At 50.4% G+C, this 20,331-nt stretch overlaps 1 protein-coding gene across 1 annotated transcript in view; it reads right to left on the reverse strand.

The window, feature by feature from the left end:
- Positions 1 to 3: 3 nt before the first annotated feature.
- Positions 4 to 20,331, reverse strand: part of LOC146764505 (axonemal central pair apparatus protein HYDIN-like) — a 24,805-nt gene continuing 4,477 nt past the window's right edge. Inside the window, exons 3-11 of the mRNA XM_085564441.1 lie at positions 14,532 to 14,724; positions 13,408 to 13,507; positions 12,088 to 12,206; positions 11,635 to 11,858; positions 9,691 to 9,758; positions 8,290 to 8,512; positions 5,067 to 6,730; positions 4,102 to 4,230; positions 4 to 217 (exon numbers count right to left, since the gene is read on the reverse strand). Of these exons, the coding sequence (XP_085420567.1) occupies positions 6,496 to 6,730; positions 8,290 to 8,512; positions 9,691 to 9,758; positions 11,635 to 11,858; positions 12,088 to 12,206; positions 13,408 to 13,507; positions 14,532 to 14,724 (1,162 nt within the window). The 3' untranslated portion in view covers positions 4 to 217; positions 4,102 to 4,230; positions 5,067 to 6,495. The remainder of the gene's footprint in view (positions 218 to 4,101; positions 4,231 to 5,066; positions 6,731 to 8,289; positions 8,513 to 9,690; positions 9,759 to 11,634; positions 11,859 to 12,087; positions 12,207 to 13,407; positions 13,508 to 14,531; positions 14,725 to 20,331) is intronic.

Raw genomic sequence — 20,331 nt, forward strand, 5'->3', positions numbered from 1 at the left:
CCAGAGCGGCCCTTCCTGGGGCAGACAGGCCGTGCCCACCTGTGGTGTTCCAGGACAGGTTCATGCTGATCATGGGACAGCATGCTTCTCCTTTCAGGGTGATATTTTTTGGGTCCAGGTCATCCACTTCAAGCTGGTAAATCCTGATGAAAGCTCCTGGTATTCCTGGCATGTAAGAGAATTCCAGCTCTTGCTTCTCGCCAGGTGCAATGAAGCCCTGCAGGGACAGGAGAAGAGGGAGGGAATGCATCAGAGTGTTTGATGGGGGATCAGGGGACACACAGGCTGAGGAGACAGACTCTCATCTGGAATAAACCATCGGACCACATCACCTTCGTGATAAATATATTACAGTGTTGGCTTTCACAACTGTTAAATACAATGTGGTTTATAATGTTGACTTCTGTAAAAGAAGTTTTGCTAAAGTTTAGAGATCTTTTAATGCAAACGTGTTGTGATAATAATGTTGGTGAAGAGTTGTAATATTAACATTTAACATTTATATAATGTTAAATTATAACATATATATAATATTAAATTTATAATATATATTAATTTATAACATGTAAAAAGTATATAACATACACATATAAATATATTAATTTATAACATATATATAATATTAAATTTAACATTTAATAGTGAAGGAATGGAAACCTGTTGAATATGTTGAAAAGTAACAAATGACCACCACTAGGACAACTGCACATGCTCCAAAAAGGTGGTAGAGAGGAGGAACTATGTTAAAATTTTTGAATATATCTAACCCTTTGTAAATATGTATTAGGCTGATGCAATACCCCAGGGATATAAGGGGTGTTGCTGGGTTGACTGGTGTGCCTGTGGCTGCAGCTAAGCACCCAGTGCTGTTACTTCTGCTTTATTGGCTTTGTCCCCTATTGTCTCTTATTAACATTTTTTTAAATTTTAACTGAGGAGTGGCCTTTGTTTCTCACACCTTCTACCTTCCCTGTACCCAAAAGGGCACCATGTGTCGTCCCCAGGGCTCACAAGGCTGCAGCCCCAGCACAGCCTGATGTGAGCACAGCCCTTCTGCTAACAGGCTTTGCCCTCTGCCAGCAAGAGCCTGCCTCAACAAAAATAGCTTCTTCTGCTGCTGCTGGGGAAGGGAACCCCCTGCTCTCAGCAGGGCCAGCAGCTCCTCTCGTCCCTTGGAGGATTCAGGCATGCAGAAATGGGAAAGCAAATTACTTCCCACTTCAAGGAGGGACAAAGGCAGGAATGCTGCTTCGGCTCAAAGACATCCAAGCAGGACTGAGAGGCTTGGGCAGTGGTGGGATGCTGCTAATCTTTCTCCCTGCTCTTCCAGCCCCGCTCCCTGGCCCCCTCACTGCCCCACAAAGCCGCTGCACAGCAGCAGGGCTGGAGGAGGCAGGGAGCAGCAAGCCTAGTAAGGGACATGTAAGTGGTGCTTAGCTGGCAGTGGGGAGGCAGGGCCAAGGACAATGTCCTGTGTGATCACACCCTGGGTAAAGTGACCCTCAGAAACGCTCCAGTGCCAGCACAGCCTGAGATCTCAGCCCTCAGGGTCCCCACAGTGACTGTGAGGAACCAATTAGATTTTTAGTCATGCCTCAGCATAGGCTATAAATCCATTTTCTGACATGGGGTGAAAAACTACAATAGGGGCTGTCCACGTGCTGGGAGCCCTAACTTATCCCACGTGTAAAGGAGGTTGGTAGCAGACAATGCAGGCCCCCCGTGTCTGGGGGCTGCCAGCGACCTCCCCCTCGGAGGAGGGCAGACCCTGAAGCCCAGGAAAACTTTGCCTGCCTGACCAAGTCCTCCTGAAAGGGCTGAGTTATGGGAGTGTGAAAAACACGTTCACTCTCCTGTGAAAATGTTAAAAGTTTAATAAAGGACAATAGGAGACAAAGACCACAGCAAAGATTGTTAGGGCTGGGTGCATCTTGGCACTCAGCCAGGAGCACGCTGTTAGCATCAGGTACACCCCTTAAATACCTTTTCATTACACCAGGCTGTTGCATATTCATAGTCCTTATGTATTTCCATAAACTAGTTTACATATGCCAGGAACCATTTTACATGGCCTCTCCTTGGTTCTGCCTTTTTAGGGCATTTGTGTTTCTTAGCTGGGTTTTGGCTCCTTCTCTTTATCGCTTCCAGTTCGGGCCTTGGTCCTCACTGCCTTCAGACGGTGAGTGCTGATGGTTGGCAGATCTGTACAGGTGTCCTCATCCTGTGTTCACTGGGTGTTATCCCATCCAAGCAGGCATTTTAACACGAGCATGGCTATTTCACTGCTATGTCTAAGCTTAACCAGCAGCAAAAATACAAACTATATCTTTATAACAAAGTTACTTTAACACCACACATATAAAATCCATTTTAATATGTAGTATTCACATTCCCTGAACAGAGAGAGGCATGATTCTCTCTCCCAGGATTTTTCCTGGGAAGTTGTGAGACGCAGTGAGAAAGCTCAAGGAAAACAATTCTCTCTATTCGCTGCTCCTGTTGTTTGGCACATGTGGAATGTGTTATGAAGATTGTTTACTGAGGCGGGATTTGTTAATTAGAACTGGTGATGGCTGTTTGGATTGATTGGCCAATTGGGTCAAAGCTGGACTATCTGCACACAGTCACAGGTTTTTCTTCAGTATTTTTTAGTATGATATAGTTCTAGTACAATATATTATAAGAGGATATAATAAAGCAATTATTCAGCCTTCTACAACATAGACTCACAGCATTCTCCGCACGGGGGGGTCACATTGCTTTGATATTAATATTTGCGAAAAGCCAATATTATAATATGTATCTATGACAGGAGGAATCTTAGCATATAAAAGCACTGCCAGTGTTTCCCTGACACTTTTGGTTTTTTTGTTGGGCTGGGAGCACCTGGAGGGCCTGGCTCCCTGCAGAGCCACTTCTTCCCTGTCTGTCTACCCTGCTGCCACTGCTTCCCTGCTCACCAGGGCAAGCTGGTCCTCTGCTGTCTCCATGAAAAACATGAACATTGATCTTATATGTGTCGTGTTAAAGTAACTTAGTTATAAAGATATCGTTTTTATTTCTGTTGTTAATTAAGCTTAGTGAAATAGCTGATATAATGTGCTTGGGTTAAAGTGCCTGCTTGCATGGGATGGCATCCAGTGAACATATGAAGAAGACACCTGTACAGATCTGCCAACCATCAGCATTCACCGTCTGAAGGCAGCCTGGGCTGGGGCCAGAACTGAAGATGATGACAAAAAAGGACTAAAATCGTAGCCAAGGAATAGGCACGCTCCAAAAAGGGCAGATCCAAGGAGGAGCCATGCTAAGCAATTCTTAGAACATGTAAACTAGTTTAGGGAAAAAATTTACTATGCATAAGAGTCTGTGAATATGCAACAGGCTGATGTAATGGAAAAGGCGCTTTAGGGGTATCCCCGAAGGTGAAAGTGTGCTCCTGGCTGAGTGCCAAGATGCACCCTGCTGTAATAACCTTTGCTCTGTGGCCTTTGTTTCCTATTGTCCTTTATTAAACATTTTACAAGTTCACAGGAGAGGGAACGTGTTTTTCATCGTGCAGCTGGCAGCACACTTGCTCCACCTGCCCAGCAGGACACCGACGGAGCGTCCCAGGGTTCCAGCAGTAATGCTCTGTCCCTGTCCTCTGTTACTTTCTCCGTTTCTCATTTTCTCTCTCTGCTCTCTTTTCTATCCCCTTCTGGTCGGGACCATACCTTCTCTTTATCAACAAACAGTTTTCAGATACAGTACTTCCTGCATTTGTGCCTTGTTTTTGTCCGAGAAATCTACCAAAAAGAGTTCTCCTCTACTCCCCTGACAGCAGGACAGGACAGTGACTAACACATTTGTGCTTCCTGCTGGTGTCTGCCTCTGACAGCAGAGCCACCCACCAGCCAAGGCCGTGGGGACTCCATCAGGAGAGCCCTTGTTTGACCTTCTCTGCCCCCCGCAGAAATTGCTTATAGCCCTCTCTCTCTCATGGCTGGGTTTAGGTTTTCACCTCTGAATTTTTTCCCCCTTTCTCCCCCTCCTTTTTCCCTTTAATGCTCTCCTGGGCCACCTGGCACAGGGCTGGGGTCCGTCACTTGTGCTACTTACAGTGGTGGGATCGACCAGAAACACACCAGGCAGATGCTTGGCTGCAGTGCTGGGCTTCAGCACCCAGGTGAACTCAGTCCTGCCAGTGTTCTCCAGGGTGACCGTGCTGTGACTAATTTCATTAAATATCTGGAGGGAAGGCACAGGAGTGGGAAGTTACAGACCCAGGCCTGCTGCTGGGAATCTCCTTCCTCTCTCCTGGGCTTGGAAGCAGACACATCGTGGGAGCAGGGACCAGGGAGGAGATGAGGGCACTTGGGAACCCAGGGAACCCCCAGGCACAGGGCACCAGGACCACGGAGCTCTGGCAGCACACAGAGGTGTGGTAATAACCGTGTGAGGGCCAGCAATAAATGAACCGGGGGACACAGGCCCTCTGCACTCTGAGGGGTCACCAACAGCCAGGAGAAACAGAGACAGCACTGAGGCATTGCAGGAGAAAAGGCATGCAACTATTGTCAAGCAACACACATGCAACAAGGGAGTCACACAGGGCAACACAGACAGGGCCAGCAGCTAGAAATATCTGTGGGCTTTCAGCTGGAAAGTGGGGATTATTCTGGGACAGTCTCTCCAACTATAGTGACTGGAAGCCCAACTTCTTCCTTTGATTATTTGTGGATTAAGCAGGAGCTTTAGACGAGCATCTCCTTGGAGGTCAGGCTTTAGGCGTGGATCAGCAGAGGGAAGTCTCAGGGACACGACCCCCAGGGCATCCCCACTGGGACCCTGCCTACCCCAGGAGGCAGTCTTAGGTACCCAGAAAAAGAGGCACTCCCTACATTTTTGGAGATGGCTATTTTGAACCAGGTTGGATGCCAGCTGTGTCCCTCAAAGGTTGTACTTCCAAGCCCCAGAACCAACAAAGGGGCTGGGGAGGGGAGGGAGCCCTGGGCCGAGGTGGGCAGGAACCTGCTGGCCGTGGTTCCAGGGCAAAGAGCTGTGCCAGGGGCTGTGTGTGGTACCTGAGGGCCACAGTTGATCTCCCAGCAGCTCAGGGAGTAGCTGAGGCGTGAGGTGATCAGCTCCACCTCGTAGGTGGGGCCTCCCTCCACGCAGCACAGTGCCTTCATGCTGGGGAGGATGTTGCAGCAGCCAGAGAAGGTGAAGGAGACCTGCTGGCTCTCTCCTGGCTGCAGCACACCTGACAGCGGCAGGATACTGAAAGCCTGGATGGAGGACAGGAGAGATTGAGGTGTTGAGCATGGAAATGGGTGCAGAAGAGCATCTTGGAGCAGAGTGCAGCTGTACCTGGAGGGGCCTATTCCCCACACACAGCCAAAATCACCCTAATCTCATCCTGCATCCGTGCCACTGACCAGTGGAGGGACCATGGGGAAAATCTTCTCCCATACTCACAGATCAATGTGTTAATTAATACACTACATTAAAGTGAACTGGGATGTCTTCTGGCAGTAGAAATTCTCTCTGATGCACAACATGCCTTTAAAAAGCATTTCTTATTGCTTTTAGAAAAGGAGGAGACTCAGAGTGAGAGCTCTTGGAGCTCAGGTAGCTCAGGGAAGGCCTCCAGCCCCGCTCATCTGACTCCTGAGGCTTTTCCCCCTCTCTCTGATTTGTAGCCTGCTTTCTCCAGGTGCTACAGCAAAAGCTCCTGCAAAAATTTCCTATGGACCACCTGATGAGGTCCAGGGGGAGCAATGCCCTCCATAGGTGCTGCACAGCATCCTTGGGCAGCCCTACACCATGTCCTGCATGGCCCCTCCAACAACCAGTTGGTTCAGCAACACTTTGTGGTAAGCCTGGAGGGACGTGAGGCCCCTCTGTGGGCAGTGCTGGGGGCCACCAGTGGGACTGGGAGCTACAGCCCTGCTTGCCACACTGGCAATGGGTGAGTGAGACAGATTCCCTCTTACCTTCTCTGCTTCGAGGGGAGAAGGAGGTGCATCCACGGAGGACGTGATTCCTGCCAGCTCCCGTGGGAGGTGAGGGGGTCCAGGAGTTTGTGGCAGCACCTGAAAAACAAGCCATTTTCTATGCCAGGAAGGAGACAGCCACTTTGAAAAGTCTCAGTTTGTAAGACAGCTTCAGGGCCACCAGTGCAATACCAGCTCTCGGGTGAGAGCAGACACCTGGAAACAGGTAGTCTGGCTGGGCTGGGAAAAGGGTAGGTGGAGATCAGGACTCATCACAGCCTGCTCTGGGAAGGAAGCTGGAGGTCTTACCATGATGATACAGATAAAAGCCTCATCTTACATTGTGAAGAAAACCAGGCACAAAAATCCCACACTCAGCACAGGTCTGTAGGATCTGAGTGAACTTCTCCAAGGAAAACTCTCCTCTTTCTCTCTCTCTCACACACCCCATACCCAGCCAAGGGCCCTGCTGCCCAACCCACAGGGGCACAGGACAGCAAGGCAGCAAAAAGGGAGGTCAGCATGAGCGTGACTTGTCAGTGGCAAGCTGGGGAGGCAACACAAGCAGTGTGTGTACAAAAAAATCTACCTCTGTTCCTAAAGATTGGGCAAAATCCTTTGCTTCTTTCAGGGCACTGTCTACCTCCTCCTTTCTAATCCTGAATCTCCTTCTATATGCTGAGTAATCCAAACGGGAGGTTCTCTGCTCCTTTGGTGGTTGGGGTTTGAATTTAGGTGGGTTAAGCTCATATCTGGAAAAAAACAGAAATGTGAACAGGGATCTGCAGTGGGAGGGAGGAGGGAGGGACACCTGCACGAGCAGCTCCTGCTCAGGATGCAGCCCCTGGGTGGGTGCTGGAGTGCTGAACTGAGAAATGGTTTGATCCAGCCCTTCCCAATCCAGGCTGGAGCAGGTCTGTTGTAAAGGCAGCCCAGGGATGACGCCGAGGCAGCAGCAGTACAGCAGCTGCAGCTGCTTGCACTGAGCACCTACAGAGGACAGGGATTAACAGCTCGTGGGGATGCAAAAAGTGGGAGAGGGAAAGACACAGAAGGCAAGCAGGAAGGTGGGGTTTGAGGCACCGAGGGGCAGACCTGGCCAGTGAGGAGCCAGCCCAGCAAAACCCAGTGCCCAATGCCAGAAACTCTGCAGCTCCACCAGGTATTTATCAGGAATGTTTCCCTGACAGTGTTGGGGGGCTTGGTTGATATTTTCCAACACTCCCAGGTGACTCAGGTCACAGTCCCCATTTTAAATTGAGGCAGGTGCTCAGGGTAACTCTGCTTGTGTTTCTAATGCCACGTGAGGGACACAGTCGAGCCGTGCCTGCCTGTCACCCTGCTGAGCCGCAAGTGCTCCCCACACAGTCAAACACGACCTGGATGCTCCATCCCCAGACAGGCATTCAGGGCCTGTAATGACCTGCTCCCCAAGGAATCACTGCCTTTAGCTTTGTAGCTTGTTACCTAAGGCTGGGTTTAATTTCTGGGTGAGGGGCAGTCTTGTCATAACCCCCAAGAGATCCCTAATTATCTAGTCCACTGTCTTTAGTTTTAATGAATGGTTTGAAGCAACTTCCCAGTTGCCCAGACAATGACATTTTTCACTCTAAAGCAGAAACTCTGAGGGAGGCAGGGATAGGAGATGATGTGATGAACAAGTCCTGCTGTCAAACAGGACAAAACCCACCAGGGACATGTTGCAGGGGAAAAGTCAAAACGAGTAACGGGTCAAAAAAAAGGGAGTGAAGATCCAAGGTGTGTGCTGAAAGCTGACCCCTGGGAGGGAAATCATCCTGGCAGTAAAGGAGTTGTCTCAGCAAAGAAGGAAAGGGAAGGTAACAGACATTCAGCATCAGCCCGGGCACCAGGTAGCTTTTCTCTGGTGTTGGGACTTTCTGGGCATCCTGCAGCACAGTGCAAGGGAGGAAGGCAAGGAGCAGAGAGCTGCTCCTGCAGAGAGGACCCATCCCAAAGCAGAGGGGCCAGAAGGGGCTCCAGCAGCACTGTGGATCTGGGACTAGGAGCCCTTCATCAAGGTGACATTGCCTCAGGCCACAGAGGTCTGAGAAAGCAGCTTTCACCCCAGCTTTCCTTCCCAGGGGAAACCCCTATGGGGGCTAGGCAGCACCAAATTGGTGGAAAACCTTTTCTCTGAGCATCCAGGCTGACCACGGCTGGTCAGTGTTATTTGAACAAGGAAAAGCCAGAAGCAGTCTGTCAGATCCTAGGCCAACAGCTTTGTTCTTTGCCAAGTACAAGCAGGGCACCAGGAAGAAGAGCTTCAAGGAGAGGGCAAAGGTGCACATACCCCAGCTTGTCCGCCTGGCTGTCCCAACAGAGTGACCAGTGGTACTTGGTGAGAAGAAGGCTGCAGTTGGTTATCTCCAGAAAGCGCACTCCCTCAGTGCCACCCATGAACTCCAGGGTGCTGGGCTGGATTTGCAGATTTGGGAAGCAGTTTTTTCTCCAAAGGGCATCATGGAACACCAGGGAGGTGTCAGTGAGGCAACAGGTCTTGGTGTTGGGAGAGCCTAGGAAAAGGACACAAATGTCCATTTAGGCACCAATTATGGCATGACTCCTGGTGTGAATATCCTGGTAGGATGAAAGTGTGATTGCAGTTTAGTTCTTTATTATTTGAACTACAGCTCACCAAGAAGCTGCACGAGGAATTAATTGTCACTTAGTTCCCTTTGACACTGATTCCAGACTGCAGCCTTGAAAATGCCCACTCCTAGCCCTGCTGAACACGGCAAGCTTCTCTCTCTCTGATGGGGAGGAGCTCCCTCACCCACCTCAAACCAGCACCAGTTATCTCTCAGGGATGAGTGTGCACCCAGACCGTGCATTTACTCTGAGAATTCAAGCTGCAAAATTCCCTGTTAAGTCTGCCAACACTCCCATTGTATTCAAAATACCTAAACAGTGAGTGACATGAGTTCACACCCATTCTGGTCACTGTGATTACTGTTGCCTTTCTTGTTTAATTTATTCAAAAGGCAACAAGTGCCTCAGCAGTGATAAGGGTGGGGAAGAAGCAGCTCAAGAAAGCTTCCTTCCTTCCTTCCTTCCTTCCTTCCTTCCTTCCTTCCTTCCTTCCTTCCTTCCTTCCTTCCTTCCTTCCTTCCTTCCTTCCTTCCTTCCTTCCTTCCTTCCTTCCTTCCTTCCTCCCTCCCTCCCTCCCTCCCAACCTCCCTCCCTCCCCCCTTGGAAACTTCTGTTAATGTGTTGTTGTTTGTGCCGATATATTCCAGTAAAGAATTGTTACTCCCTTTCCCATATTTTTGCCTGGAAGCCCTGTAATTTCAAAGGTATAATAATTTGGAGGGAAGGGGTCATCTTTCCATTCCAGGAAGATTCCAGCCTTCCTTGCCAGACATCTGTCTTTTAAACCAGGACAGGGACACCAAAAAATACTGACTTTCTATTTTCCTTGGTTCTATTTGATCCCACAGTGGCAAATATACTGACTTTCTATTCTATTGGTTCTGTTTGATATCAGAGTGGCAAAAAACCTGACTTTCTATTCCTTGGTTCTATTTGATCTCACAGTGGCAGAATGCTACCTGGGGCACCCGGCAGCCCTGGAGTTCACACCCTGAAGAGGCTGCTGTGGCAGACCATGAGTGAGGGATGCTTTTATGTTCCAGTGCTCCATTTTGGAAGGCACAGATCCCCCACACTGTGTCCCAGCCCAGGGAACACTCACCAGAGGAGATGTCCTGGAAGTTGGGCTTAATGGCATCCAAGAGTGAAGTCGGCCTGGTGACACTGCCCCTGCCGTGGCGAGGACAGAGGAGGAGATGGCTTGGTTAAAGGGAATTAAAGCACAGGTCTGGCTGTCATGGCTCGGGGGTGTAAAGCCTGGTGTCAGGGCAGGTTTGAAATCAACACCCCGCCATGTGCTCAGCACGGTGCCCCTGCAGACAGGAGGAAGCTAAAGCCAAGTGGCCAGCGGCCAACAGCCACTGATGGGGCTTTGGGCACAGGGCAGGCAGGAAAAGCCCCCTGGTTGCTGGTGGTCCCATGAAGGACCCTGAACACACACCTAGACATGGCTCTGTGCCTCAGTTTCCCCATCTGTAATGTGATGGACATAAAGGTGTCCCCACAAACTTCTGTAACCTTTCCTGCTTTGCTACTCCCTAGCTGCAATTGCTGCTCCCATGGAGGAGCTTTCTCAGGAGATTTTGACCCACACAATCATTACAGAGTTTTGAGATATGAAGTCAGGGGAGCCCCAAACACCCTTTGAAAGAGCAGCAACAGTTCTACACAGTGGGCAGATGAATCCTGGAGGAAAGGACCAGCTGGCACAGCCAAGAGCAATAGCTTAAACAACCAAACAGGGGTGTCCTGAATCTAGCACACCACCTCACCTGTCCTTAAACTCAGCAGACAGGCTCCAAAAGCCACAACATCCACTGAAATCAGCACTTGGAGCTGCACAACATCATGAGTTTATTTCATGGCTGATGCCAATCGATGACCACTCTGCCTTTTGGTTAAAAATCAAGGACCAGTTGTGCCTTCTGTTGTATTCACAGGACTGCCACTGGCTCTGCTCTACACCTCTCAACAAGAGACACCTGCCCTTGCTCAAGGAGAAAGCTGCTTATGCAATAACATCCCATGAGCAGTTTGGGGGAGGGACAGAGCAGAAACAATTATTTGATGGTGAAATGTTTCCTCTTGATTTCCAAAGTAAAAAACCCAGCACTTTTCCTCTAAAAACAAAGCCAGCATACTTGTTTCTCTACTATGGGCAGACCTACTCACCACTTTTCTCTTGCTAAGTAATAACTTTCTTGTTCTTTTTAATCCATCTCCCTTATCTCATTGGTATAATTGACTGCAGTTTGCTTTCATTCCTTCACTGCCTTGACCCAGTGCCTCCCAACAGCAGCTCCCAGCTCCAAAGCTCCAGAGCAGCCAGCATCAGCTCTCCTGCTTACCCTACACGATCCTAGCAGCACATGGCTCAGGCTAGCAAGGACAAGCCCTCATGCTGCTGTGGTGCTGAGGGATGAGCTCTGCCTCTCCTATTTTCAGCCCTTCTCCCTTCTGCTGGGCCAGGATTCTCTCTTGCCATGGCTCCAGCCCACGGGATGATACCTCTGTCCATGGGACAGTTACTGCTGCAGTTCCTGTGTCCCACATCAGCCCTTTCCCGGCTGTGGAGAGGAGGTACCAGAGCACTCTGTGCACAGGAGCTGGGAGCACGGCTCGTGCCCCACAGCATGGCCGTGAGAGCTGAGGTGGGGCTGCTGCTGCCCCTCTGGGATGGATTATTAATGGGAATTTTTACAAACACTGCTGCTGGTGCAGAATCACCCAGGCTGGGCCACCTCCAAAGCCCTGGGGGCCTTGCTGGCTGTTCGGGGGGACATCCCAGAGCAGCTACTGCCCAAAGCTGATCCATCCCACTGCCTGCCATGGCCCACGGCAGAGGGAGATCCCTGCAGGGAGGATCGTGCCAGCTCCCAGGTACCCACACAGGGCAGGAGGCATCCTCACACTAAGGCAATTCCAGGATCAAAGCAGAGATCAAAAAAACCTCAGGAAACACCTTTTTTCTCTGCTCAGCCCCAAAATGAGGGAGATGTCCCAGAGACAGCCACAGATGTGCCCACCAAGCTCCCACAGTCCTTACTTGATAGTCAGGAGTGCAGACCTATGAGATCCAGCCACACTGAACTGGAATTCTTCCTTAAACGTCCCCAGCACGGTGGCACTGAAGGAGACCTGGATCGTCTGGGTCCCACCTGGTGCAATGATGCCCTCCTTGGGTGCAAACTTGAAGTAGAAGCCCACGTTTGCATTTGAAGAGATATAGGTGAAGGGTGCATCAATAGCTCCTAGGTTAATCAGCTGCACCTGCAGCAGCAAGAAAGCAAAATGGAAATACATGTGGAATCTTCCCTTCTCATGAGTTATTGTCTAATGATGCAATAAACATACACTTTCTAACTTTACACTGCTAGAGAGTTTTTGTCTGTCTCAGTTGGATATCGATATTAGATCGATATTCATATTTTAGTAAGTCGCCCCCAGGCTTGCTGCTGCCTCAGGAGCTATCAGGATCCATCCCAAGTCCTGCTCTCACCTCATGAACGTAGGGGGTGTTGACAGAAACGTTCCCAAGGTTCAGTGTGCGACAGTTCAGCTCAACCAGGGGTCCTTTGCCGTGCCCTCTGAGGCGCAGGGGCAGCCTGCTCTCACAGCCTGGGGAGAGATGTCCATTTCAGTACAATAATTCCCTCTGTTACACTGCATTTTCCAGGCTGCCTCAGTGCGAGTCCCTGACTCTGAGCTGCATGCCACCGGCTCCTGATGCTGCAGGAGAAGATATGGACCCTTCTGTTCCCTCAGGAGATATCCCTTGGAACTGACTTGGAATTTCTAACCCATTCCTTAGGCTGGTTTCCAATCTTAGCCACCAGTCTGCTGAGTTTCAAATACCTCTGATGTCCTGTAGTGCCAGGCCAAGCAGTAATGGGTATAAATTGAAAGAAAGGAAATTTAGGTTAGATATTAGGAAGGAATTTTTTACTGTGAGGGTGGTGAGACACTACAGCAGGTTCCCCAGGGGCGTTGTGGAGATTCCAGCCCTGAAAGTGTTCAAAGCCAGGCTGGATGGGCTTGGAGCTCCCTGATCTAGTGGGAGGTGTCCCTGCCCAGAAGCCTTTAAGGTCCATTCCATCCTGAACTTACTATGATTCTGTGGTTTCCTTCCCATGCACTCAGAGGAGCTCTGAAATACATTCAGTGCAGGCACAAAGCTCATACAGAGTTTGGCAATTGCCAAACTACCTGGCCCAGTAGCACACGGCTTTGTTGCCAAAATCCTCAACTTCTGGCACTTAGCATCGTGTTCTACTTCCACGGACTGAGCTGCCAGGTGACAATTCCCACACAGGGACAGAGGCAGGTGCTGGCCAAGGGTGCTCCTTCACAAACACCCTGGGCTCAGCGGGGCTCAGCCACTCTGGTCTGGTGGTGTCTGGGCAGTGGGAGTGATCCAGGGTCAGGGAGCCCATTTCTAACTCAGCTCCTACCACCTGATGATGAAGCCGTGTCAAATGGACCATCCTGGAGGTCAGTGGCCTAGAGGGGCTCAGTGCTTGTTCACTAAAGCTGTTCTGCTCTGCAGCTCTTTGGCCTGTGAGGAAATGCTGGCAAAGCCATGGCAGGAAAACCTCTCCCTGCACTGTCTGGGTTGTTCTGGGATCAGGAACCCAGACACAGGATTCTGAGCCCTGGCCTTGCACAGGAGATTCCCTGGAAGCTGCAGGGCCAGTGGGGATGTGCCAGCACTACCCTGCTGGCCAGGGACTCTTCCCAGCAGTTATAGGGGAGCCCAGTGGGCTCAGGCTTGCACCATGGCTGCACTGAGGCTGAGAGAAGCAGGGGAAAGGAGCTGGACCTGAGATGTTGCAGTAAGCCACACTTCGGTACTCCAGTGCCTCTATGGGTTTGAAGGTCACCTTGATTTCAGCCGAACAATTTGGCCCAATTTCTCCCTCCTAAAACAGAAAGAGACAGCAAAACTTGTATCTTCAAACTTCACATTTTTTGTTTTCAACCACAGTCCTGCAAGCCTTAGTTTAGAGCATCAGTGATGAGGGAACAACACAAGGAGTTCAAGGAAACACTCCAAACCCAGCTCAGCATACTGCTGGAAGCTCTCGGTGCTCAGCTGATCAGCTCCCACTCTCCACAATGTTCCTACTGCTCTGACACAAACCCTTGGTCACATCATGCTGCTGTCAGCTACAGCGGGATGCAACTGCCACTGTGCACTCATGGCTCTTCACAAGAAGAGAACACGATCCCCTTCCTTGGAAATAAAAATATTTGTTTAACCTGTTTTGAAAGAAAGCAGCAGTGTGGATTATTCTGGGGTTTACTCCAAGATGAGAAGGGATTTTGCACTGTGCAGACACCAGGCATTCATCATCTCTCACATCCTCAGTACTCAGAATCAGGGCTCTGGCTGATGGGAGGATGTGGGGGTTTGCTTGCACAAACAGAAAAGGAAAAGGTTTTCTGTCCCTGTGTGCAGGAAAACTCAAAAGGCCCATTTAAACCTTCCACCCTTGTGTCCAAGCTCTCAGAGGACACTGGAAGGGACACTCAGAAATAGTACAAGGCGTGGTTACAGGTGGGGATGGGCATTTCTATGATTAACCATGGCAAGCTTGAGCTCAGTATGTGAACTGGCAGAGCTCCAACACCCTCTGCTGAGCCCCTGCCTACAAGAACTGCTCCCTGTGGACACTGCAGGACAGCACGGAGTGCCCTTGAGCTCCAGCCCTGGCAGCAGAGCTCGGCTTTGTCAGGCTCCCAGCCCTGCCCTGAGCCTGCAGGGCAGAAGTGCTTCCAGCAGGGAGCTCTACAGCTGCACCAAAACTCGATGTCCTCCCTCCCAGCACATCAGACCAGCTGAGGATCTGCAAGTGACCACATCCGGGTGGGAGGAGGGAGAGGGGGAGGAGGAGGAGGAGGAAGAGGGGAAGGAGGAAAATGAGGTTCTCAGCTATCACTTACCACTGGCTCAATGAAGAAAATGTCATCGGAGAACAGCATGGGGTCTTGTTGCACCTTTGCTATCTCCTCCAGGACCGTGTTGCTCAGGAGGGCAGTGTGCTCTTCACAAGAGCCCATCTCTGACTCTGATGTTTCCTCCTCCGTTAAGTTTTCCTGTGACATCTCTGACCACGGCCGCAGAAAACGACACTGCCTGCAGCCACAGGAGAGACAAGGCCAGCAGATCGTTTAAAAAGCCACATATTTGCAGAGGGAAGTGTGAGCGCAGGAGAGCAAAGCACCTGGGGAGGAGCAGCAGCAGCTCCCCAGCAAGGGCTGACCCCAAGCCATGGGGTCCCACATAGACCAGAGGATAACTTGCTGTTCACTGGCACAGCAGGTAGTTTCACTCCACACCTGCAAGCTCAGGAGATGTTTCCAAAGCCAGAGAGAACTTCGTGGCTCAAAGCCTCTGCCAAAACTGAGGGAGAACCGACCAGGCACTTCAAGTGGATTTTCCTACCACTGAGCTGCTCAGGGGAGGCAGATAAAGATCATGGAGCAGGACTTCCCTGGGAAGGGGAGACGAAGCTGGGCTGCAGGTACGTGTTACAAGCGTCACTCTTTGTTTCTGCCATTTTGGACCTGCCCTGATCCATACTCTGCCTTTCACAAGAGCATCCCACAGCACTTCCAAAGGAAATGGATAAATTCAGGCACTGCACCCCTTCAGTGACATTCAAGGTTTTACGCATGAAAGCAGAAGGTCTGAGAGGTGAGGGGACTTTGTTGTGCAGGAGGGAGACAGAAAACTCCTGGAGAGGCCTTTTCATGACCCAGAGCTTTTTGGGTCCCATCCCAGTGCATGGTAGTAGAATGTCCTGAGAGGGAAAGGATCCTGCACTGTGTCCTCTCATTAAAAAGTCCTCTCAGCTCTGAGATTTCAAAAGCTGCTCTGACAGCAGGACAGTGGCCTTGCCTAAGACTGGAAGTAAGGAAGAACAAAATGTCCTGGTGGCAGTCCAGGACAAAAACTGGCATGAAAACAAATGTAATTGGAAAAAACCCACAAAACCAAAACCAGGTTTAAGTTTACTTCAGGGAAACTTAGTTGGTTCTGAGGGCAAAGCAGATCACCTAGGGTCCAGGCTGAGGCAGGGAAGTGGGGAAAAATGGAAATAAAGAGCCCAGGGAAGTAGCCAGAGAAGGTAATGGGGTTTTTGTTGACACACAGAGCTTGTATGGAAGTCAGACATTGAGTAAGGAGATGGAGAACAGTGGAAAACCAAGAAGCCCAGGGCACTAAAGCCATTCAGGTGGGCAAGGGTCAATTTCCTGGTCCTTTGCAGGCAATTTAAAATGACTCTGGGGACTGCAAGCAACCGGGCCCTCAGCAACCAGGGGCTTGCCACAGCAATTTTGGCCCAGCAGTTTTGGCCCAGCAGTTTTGGCTCAGCAGTTTTGGTTCAGCAGTTTTGGCCCAGTGTTTTTTCAGTTTTTGCGTGGCAGTTTGCACAAGCAGCCTGAGCAGATAATGTGCAGCCACCCATCCTCCTTATGCAGAGGGTTGAGTCTTTTTGCTGGTTGTGAGGTGCTTGCCTGGTTTTTTTTTCTTTCTTCTTTATGTTTTTTTTCCCAGCAATGGCTTACAAATGATGAAAAGCCATTGCTGCTGCCAGCAGGAGTGCACTAACTCAAAGAGAACCCCCCAGGAAGGGCACAGCTGTCCAGGCCCCTGGATGCAGGGAGGGTCTGAGCCTGGTGTTAATGGCAGAGGAAGTGCAGAAGACACCTGCGTGTGGTGTGAGCAGCTGAAGGATCTGCTCTGCCCAGTGGCAGAGCTTAAGGAAGAAATGGGAAGGCTGAGGAGCATTAGGGAGAGTGACACAGAAACAAACTGGTGGAGTTACACCCCTCCAACCCTGAGAGAAGCTCAGCAGGAGTCAGAGGAGCTCTGCCCCTCTTGGGATCAGGCAGAAGGAGGAGACCTAGGACACAGTGGGGAATGGAAATTGGTCTCTCCTGGGGAGGCAATAAAATTCCATCCTGACCCCCATCACCTACCCAGGTGTCTTGACAGAACAGGTATGAGTCCTGGCTCCAGAGGGTCAGGCAGATGACACGAAAGAAAAAATTCTGCCTGGAGAGTCTCCCAGTTGCACTTGGTCTGTCAGATGGATCACAGCCTCAAGAATTAAGAAGAAAAGAAGGGTAGTGGGTAGTGGTAGTAGGTGACTCCCTTCTAAGGGGAGCTGAGGGCCCTTAGATTGACTGGATCCATTCCACAGGGAAGTCTGTGCCTCCCTGGGGCCCAGGTACAGGATATCACCAGGTGTCCTGGGTTGTAAGATAAGCTTGTATTCCATTTGCCATCTGTCGAAGGCGAACCGGTTGGACAGGTTTTTGTTAACTAACTCAGAGACAATGGTTTGTCCTGTAGAGGCAATGGTTTGTTTATACACCATTGACTGATTTAATGAAGGGCTGAAAAAATGTAACACCGTGAGGGGTCCCACCCAGAGGGGGGAAGCAGCTCTCTCTCTTCTTCGCGGGACTCCGAGAGAAGCAGCTCTCTCTCTCTCTGCGCGGGATCCCCGGGGAAAGCAGCTCTCTCTCGCTCTCTCTTCGGCGGCACTCGCAGCGAAGCAGCCGGCGCGCAGAGGCGACGGCAGCGGAGCTCAGAGGCAACCCCGGCGCAGAGGAAGACCGGCCCCCACTGCCACCAGATCTTCAGAGGAAAATTATACCCTTCTAAAGATCACCACTTCAGCTGCAACTCATCAACTATTGCAAGGGAAAGCAATTGTCCCAGCAAACCTGATACTGGCATTCCTCAGGTTCTAGACTTTTTTCTTTCACTGATTTTGTTTGTACCGATTGCATTTGCCTTTTTTAAATTGTTGTCCAGTTTTCTCCTAGTAAAGAATTGTTACTCCCACTCCCATATCTTTGCCTGAGAGCCTTTTAATTTAAAGATCCTGGTAATTCAGAGGGAGGGGGGTTTGCCGTTCTCCATTGTACAGGAGGCTTTGCCCTCTTTCACAGACTCCTGTCTTGTCTAACCAAGACAGAATTTGGCGCATCAACGTGAGGCCCGAGGGCATTGAGAGGGAAAAAGGATTAACAGTTCTTAAGTAATTTGGTTTTGTTGTGTGTAAAAACATCTTCAGCATCACCATGTGGTCTAGTTTACCTTGGTTTGGGTGGCATGTGATCGTAGCTATACTTTTCCCATTTGCAGACCCTTATCTAAAAATGGGTCCTATAACTAAGGCTACGGTGTCTGTTATCAAGTTTGGCTTCTGGGTTAATTGGGTGAGGAATTCATGGATCTTTAATTTCCTCTGGAAGGCAGGTACATGGATTCATAGCTATCACACGTTAACTGTATGTTTTTGGGGTTACTTTAATAACGGTACCTACTGCGAGGAAATAGCACCTGGGCAAACTTTCTCTCAACCTTTTAACCATCTTTTTGGGTCTGCTCCACCAGTTCTCAAAGGGTTAAGATCCTTTATAAGTGCTAATGATACCATACAATGGATGGTGTTGCTGATAGTCCTGTTATATTTAGCATTCAGAGATAAGGGAAGATTAACCTGGATAACTACCCTCACACCTACACCACAGACTCGAGATGCTGCTGCTCCAGAGCCTGACCCTGCCCCACAGCCCACCTCAGAAATGAACCGCCCAGATTGGGTGAGGGTTCTGGTTAAGGAGATACGAGAGATGCTGAAGGAGTGCATTTCCCCAGCTGGTGAGAAACCGGCCCTTTGCCTTGAGGAGGGACAGTCTAATAGTACAGCTGTGGAACCCACTAATGTTACAACTGTCCAGGTTCCAGCTGAACCACAAGGGCAGTCACGGTCAGCAGCAGTGGCCCCGGTAGAAACAAGGAAGTCTAAGGTGAAAGCAGAACACCCTGCAGATAGGGACAGGAATGGAGGAACCTCACAACCCACAGGGGAGCCAGAGATTGCTATCATCACCGAGTCCCTGACGTACGAAAGTCTTCGCAATCTGCATAAAGACATTGTGCGACGAGGGCGTGAGGCTTATGCTACCTGGCTACTCCGGGTTTGGGATCTTATGGGTACAGGCGTGCAGCTGGACGGTGGTGAGGCAAGGAACTTGGGACCCTTGACCCAGGACTCGGGTATAAATCAGGTTTTTGTAAGGGAACCAGGGTCCCTTTCTCTCTGGGAGCGGCTCTTAATGAGTGTCAGGGAGAGGTTTATCCACAGAGAGAGAATGCAAGAGCACCATCATAGAATGCGCTGGAAGACCCTCGAGGAAGGGATCCAACAGCTGAGAGAAGTGGCAGTATTGGAGGTACTCTTTGGGAGGGATGGACGACACAATAATGATCCTGACAAGGTCAGGTGTACGGGACAAATGCTGTGGAGTCTGGCAAATCTTGGGCCATCTCAATACGCCACCTTCATTGCAACGATCAATGCTGACGCCCACCGGGAGACAATAGGTTCTGTTGCCAACAAACTTAGGAATTATGAGAGTATGATTAATGGCCCAATGCAGGCTCATATCTCAGCTGTGATTAAGGAGTTTAAAGAGGAGATGAGGGAGGAGATAAGGAAGGTTAATACAGCACCCGTGAGAGTCACAGGCCCCAGAATCAGCACCCAACAATCCCCAGCTAGAGAGAGAGGGTACACCCCAAGGGCTAATCTGTGGTTCTTCCTGCGTGACCATGGGGAAGACATGGGGAGGTGGGATGGGAAACCCACTTCTGTCCTGGCAGCACGGGTCCGTCAACTCAAGGAGGGAAACTCTAACCGGGGGAGTTCCACCAAAGTGAAGGTAGCCTCAACCTCCCGTGACCAAGCTTGTGGGTACGATCTGTCAGACCCCCTTGAAGGGACCTCTAGTATGTATGCCCAGGGAAGGAATGATAACCAGTGTTAGAGGGGCCCTGTCTCTAGCCAGGGAGAGGCACGGGAAAACCGGATCTTCTGGACAGTGTGGATCCGATGGCCTGGCACATCAGAGCCACAAAAATATGATGCTTTAGTTGATACTGGTGCACAGTGTACTCTGATACCATCGGGACATGTGGGGGCAGAGCCTGTTTCCATTGCTGGTGTGACAGGGGGATCACAACAATTGACTCTGGTGGAAGCTGAGGTGAGCCTGACTGGGAAGGAGTGGAAGAAACATCCTATAGTGACTGGCCCAGATGCTCCGTGTATCCTAGGCATAGACTTCCTCCGGAACGGATATTACAAAGACCCAAAGGGACTCAGGTGGGCTTTTGGAATAGCCGCTGTAGAGGCAGAAGACATTAAGCAATTGAACACCTTGCCTGGACTGTCAGAAAACCCCTCTGCAGTAGGACTCCTAAGGGTGGAAGAACAACGCGTGCCAATTGCGACCTCGACAGTGCACCGCCGGCAGTATCGGACGGATCGAGATGCCGTGATCCCCATCCACAAAATGATTCGGGAGCTGGAGAGCCAAGGGGTGGTCAGAAAAACCCACTCACCCTTCAACAGCCCCATCTGGCCTGTGCGCAAATCTGACAAAGAATGGAGATTGACTGTGGACTATCGTGGCTTAAATGAAGTGACTCCACCGCTGAGCGCTGCTGTGCCGGACATGCTGGAACTCCAGTACGAGCTGGAGTCCAAGGCAGCAAAGTGGTATGCCACCATTGATATTGCTAATGCGTTTTTCTCCATTCCTCTGGCAGCAGAATGCAGGCCTCAGTTCGCTTTCACCTGGAGGGGCGTGCAGTACACCTGGAACCGACTGCCCCAGGGGTGGAAACACAGCCCCACCATCTGCCATGGACTGATCC

Source organism: Lonchura striata, chromosome 33 (genome assembly GCF_050655825.1).
Source record: "Lonchura striata isolate lonStrDom1 chromosome 33, ASM5065582v1, whole genome shotgun sequence".
Classification (NCBI taxonomy): domain Eukaryota; kingdom Metazoa; phylum Chordata; class Aves; order Passeriformes; family Estrildidae; genus Lonchura; species Lonchura striata.